The following is a 4641-nucleotide window of genomic DNA, read 5'->3' as shown; positions in this document are numbered from 1 at the left end:
ACTCTTCCTTGCAGACGACTATTTATTCGATTTTAACGTTCGTGCGCAAACACGCCTCTCTAAGAGCCACTCTAATATTGATTTCGCGTTGCAACAGTTAAAGTAGAGTTCACAGCCACTGGACACCCCGGCCACCGATAATCGGAGTTGCTAATGAAATGCGAACGATTAAGATTGAAATCTTATTCTCGATCATATTTCGAGCAAGAGTTTCGTAGATCCACGGTACTCGAATATATCATTATTTTGTTGGGAATGTTCAACCGATTGGCAATACTTATTTGCTCATAGTCGATGACTAAAACCTGCGCAATAAGAGGATCGCTGGGTTCCGCGCTAGTTTTTTGAAAACGTCGTTAACGAATGGTCACGAAAGTATCGAGTTTGCCGTTAAACCGGTATTTAACTTCGTTTTTACGTGGAACGTAATAATTTGTGTAAATAGAAGCTGGAATAAATGTAACTTGTAATTCGGTGTTTTAATAATAAGCATTTAATTATAAATTGGAGCCTATTCGACATTTAAATGTAATTAAGCTAGTAATCACATTAATCGATATATAAAATTCGTTTTCTCTAAAAGTTATATTTACTTCTTTCAATTCGATTATAATCTGCTTTCATTTATGTCGCCACAGGCCGTATTTAATGCGTCGTACAATTCCGCGGCAACCGTTTAAAAACCGGCAACTGAACGAGTACGCTTAAATAATTGCGGGGAAAGTGAGAAAGTTATGTTAAAACTTCTTCTAATACTACTTGGGGATTGTTTATAGAAGGAAACCGGACTCGCGACTTCGATATCTACAGCTCGTAAGTGAGAAGCTTTGTATTTTAATTGTCTCATGTTTATAACCTCTTTGACGTATGCACACGAATGAATCTTCGATGTATATTGCCTAAATGTTTGCAATTACAGTTTATTTTGTTACATATGTTTTTACAGTTTGAATTATGTAGACACCAAGTTAGATTAGTAAAATATCTGTGTTTTGTATATTTCCTTTATTGACATTAGACTGCGATTATATGTAGACTCTCGCCAGAGGTGTTCTACGATTACTAGAAAATATAACATTCATAAAGCCGATATTAATATGCGAATAATTTACAACTTTAAAGGTTGTCCTTTCGTACTTCTATTAAACATAAATGCATATATGTTACATATGTACTTCCTGCTGTAGCACTCTCGAAACTCTCGACGTAACTGCAATTTTAAACAAGTGAAGCCTTTCCGAGGGTATCACGTTTTTGGAAATACTTCAAAGAATGAAATATGTTATTTTAGTTAAGGATTCGAGAATGTTCTTACCAAGCCAATAAGTGTGCAATGAATCACTCAATAAGTTAAAGATTTGCAATTATGTATATAAGCATTTGTATGTCTCGGGGGCATAAATTATACTGACTGTAATAAATATAGGTGATCAACAGAGACCACCTTCGTACTCGTCCTCCTCAGTTTTTGCTTTTCGCGAAGGCGCCGCCTGTTCTTGTTCTTTCTCGGCAGTATCTTCCGTTGGATTCTTGACGCTTTCTTCAGGTGTCTTATCATTTGTGTTCTAAAGCATAGCATAAATCGTTAAAGGATTCAATAAACAGGAGAAGATTATTACAGCTGTTACATACTTCAGCTTCGCTCGTAGTCTCTTTAATCAATTTTGTTGCGTTAGGCGATGTATACGATTCTGCCGCGTTTGCCCTTACTCCCGGAGGCGGTAGCGCGTATTCTTGCTGTGGCAAAGGTAGTCCTCGAGCAAGCTTAGCATACTCAACATCCATATGTTTAATGAAAGGGCTATTTAAGGCTGCTTTCGCAGCATCCGCATCCTCATTGTCGTACGCTTGTAGCAGCATTTCTAGCGTTTGAACCTAAATGCGTGAATATAAACGTGTTAAGCTCCTCGTCGAAGAAGCCTGGAATTTTTAAGGGGTAGGTTTGTACCTCAGGAACTTCGCAGTAATTCCCCCATTCTTTGAACGCTTTCTCAGCTGCTACTTGATCACCTCGCGCTAATTGTACTAATACTAACACCACTGTTAGTCTCCCCACGGACGGCGCGTGATCTATTGCCTGATGCATTCCAATTTCTCTGCGGATGGCGTCTGCCGCCTCGTCGTACATTTGTAACTTCACTAACAATCTTGCCACTTTGCTCATATACTCCGCCGCTTGGCGTGGACTATCTTCACCCTTTATTAAAAGAATGAACTATGTATAGTTTTTACAAGGGAAGATCCCGAAGCCCAAATATTCAAAAAATTCTGAAACTTTGTGAATATGTAGGGGATTTCCTCCTGATTACAGCGCAATTTTTGTTTACTGCCCAAAGTCACTCGCAGGGGGTGAAATTAACCCCTGAAAGTTCGGCTATTTTCCGATTTTGCGTTATAACTCGCGAACTGTAAAAGATAGAAAAAAAGATTCAAGACAAAAGTTACTACTTTTAATTAGATCTATTATTTGGTAAACAAAATTTACAGTTCACGAGTTATAACACAAAACAGGAAAATAACCGGATTTTCAGAGGGTCAATTACACCCCCTTAGAGTGAATTTGGGCGGCAAACAAAAATCGTGTTATAATCGGGAGAAAATCCCCTACATATTCACAAAGTTTTAGAATTTTTTGAATATCCAGGTTCGGGATGTTTCCTTGTTAGTTACATTTCCATTGAAGGCCATTTGATATTTACCATAACAACGGTAGCCGCACGTTTAAACAGGTCTAGCGCTTTACGCGCGTCAATAGATTCCATCATTTTCCCTGCCTTGTCGAGCACAGTTGCGCCTGATTCAGGCGACCCATGCATTTGATAGAGAGTACAAGAATTGTGCGCCAAGTTCGGCACGTCTTCGAAATTCCCCATCTCCTTGCAAATTAGCATAGCCTGCTCGATGCTCCTAAAATTTTTAATGCATTAACAGTGTTTCTTATAAAATAAAGTAAAACTCGAACGGAGGGAGGAACTTACTTCGCAGCGTGGAACCATCTTTTGTACGAATAACGTTAAAGAATAATAATTTCCATTGTAGAGACAAATTAACTAGAATTATAATACTTCTAATTTTCCCTAGCAAACACATTTATTTTAAAAGGATACGATTTGTTCTGTTTATAACAATCAGAAGCCTTCTTCAGGCACTCTTTACACTGCTCGTAAGATTTCACTATTCTGAAGCAGGTCGCTGGAATAAAGTGAATAAAGAAGTTTGTATTGAATACAGAATGTTACAACATCATGTATTTATGGATATTATCACCTGCGCTCGTATATTCGGAGGCCGCGACGTCGAAATCGGGACTCCATTTTAACAGTGATGTTTTTAAGCTGCAACAGAGATTTGTCTTACTAGTTTCGCCAGGCGGATCGATAACAGTTGAACTATGTTTGTATTTGGGAATTGTGCGCTTTGTATGTCTCACATAACAAGCCGATAAAAATCGACCCGATTGTTGACACAATTTTCGGCGAAGTGTCATTCCGCGGTGACAGTTACCTTTTCTCGGCCTGCCGTATATGAGCATTGCCTTCTTCGATTTTTGACATTTTTTGCCGAATGGTGGCTGCGTTTCACTGCTCTGAAGTGGAGAAATTGTAACAGCGAAGCTGTCAGCTCCGGGGGTCACTTTGATATCGAATACTTATCTTTGGACAGACCACCGTGCAGGCGACAGGTTTTTCGATGCGAAGGCAAGATTTGTCAATGCATACCTCTATATGTATTATTGTGCAACCTACACCGCTGAACACATACCACACATACTTGTCAACCCCACTCTCGCCCCCTCCGAGCACTCCCGAGACACTACGAAGACCGGCATTCCCATCTATAACACGAGATTCCGTGGCACAGTAATTGACTCGTTTCAATTCTTGTCTTCAGGTCTAACAAAATTTCTTCGACTTTCACACTGACAATTAAAAAAAAAAATTAAAACCAACTTCAAAAAGAATACAAATGCACTAAAAAGAAAAATTAATTTTTCTCTTATTTAACCCTTCGTTGACACTGGGGTGGGAGCCACCCATAAGCTGATTTTGACGTTCTGTACCTTCTATATGCCAAATAAATACCGTCTCTCCAAAGCCGACTTATAAACTATTTTTTTTTTCTCAAAATATTATATCTGAATAACAACCCTGTAAATTTTTAGCTTCTAATATTAAAATTTGTAAAAGTTACAATTTTTTTAAAGATTTTCTTCGTTTTTTCTCGAACATATGGTAATCTAGAATTTTTCCACAAAAACTGTAATAAAATTTAAATAAAAAACTATTGGAATACATTCTAGAGACCTTGAAAATTACCCATTATTTTTTCATAACAATTGGACTCGTTAGATAAGAATGGCAGTCCATATGCTCAGGAGTTATGCGGGGATAAACATAAAAAAAATACATACGGGTCGAATCTATAACCTCCACTAATGCGAATAAAGAATTCATAAACTACAGATAAAAACCGCCACGGAATGCCTTTTTCAGCACGCAGAATATGTTTGAGCGAACGTGTCAATTTTCAAATCTTGGTGTTGCTCGATTTAAAATTGACGCGCAAACATATTCCTCGAAGCTGCTCCATAAATGAAAATACGGCACAGCTTTTTGAATTGTGAATGCTTTTTGCATATTC

The 4641-nt window shown here is 38.0% G+C and overlaps 3 protein-coding genes across 9 annotated transcripts in view; 2 read left to right on the top strand and 1 right to left on the bottom strand.

Moving 5' to 3' along the window:
- Chrac-14 (DNA polymerase epsilon subunit 3 Chrac-14) overlaps positions 1-4641 on the top strand; it is a 63642-nt gene that overhangs the window by 57852 nt on the left and 1149 nt on the right. The gene's annotated exons all lie outside the window — the stretch shown is intronic.
- LOC143366968 (FIGNL1-interacting regulator of recombination and mitosis) overlaps positions 294-4641 on the top strand; it is a 42779-nt gene continuing 38431 nt past the window's right edge. For 5 of the 6 annotated variants that reach the window (XM_076808526.1, XM_076808489.1, XM_076808507.1 and 2 more), the window contains exon 1: positions 294-813. The gene's annotated coding sequence lies outside the window, so the exon portion shown is untranslated. Of the gene's footprint in view, positions 818-4641 lie in introns of all 6 variants that reach the window. The other variant, XM_076808516.1, reaches the window with a different exon arrangement.
- On the bottom strand, positions 892-3759 carry LOC143367073 (gamma-soluble NSF attachment protein-like). Of its 2 annotated transcripts, XM_076808690.1 has the most exons (8): positions 3505-3758; positions 3268-3335; positions 3108-3192; positions 2979-2996; positions 2700-2907; positions 1949-2197; positions 1633-1875; positions 892-1565 (listed from the first exon to the last, which is right to left on the bottom strand). In XM_076808690.1, exons 1-8 carry the CDS (start codon positions 3552-3554, stop codon positions 1431-1433), a joined length of 1056 nt encoding a protein of 351 aa, XP_076664805.1. In that variant the 5' UTR covers positions 3555-3758; the 3' UTR covers positions 892-1430. The 2 variants fall into 2 exon arrangements, with proteins under 2 accessions (XP_076664805.1, XP_076664806.1); XM_076808691.1 differs by lacking the exon at positions 2979-2996 and having other exon boundaries at positions 2700-2904; positions 3087-3192; positions 3505-3759.

Source organism: Andrena cerasifolii, chromosome 1 (assembly GCF_050908995.1).
Source record: "Andrena cerasifolii isolate SP2316 chromosome 1, iyAndCera1_principal, whole genome shotgun sequence".
Lineage (NCBI taxonomy): Eukaryota > Metazoa > Arthropoda > Insecta > Hymenoptera > Andrenidae > Andrena > Andrena cerasifolii.
The sequence above is the reverse complement of the archived record's forward strand: the minus strand, read 5'-3'. Positions and strand labels throughout refer to the sequence as shown.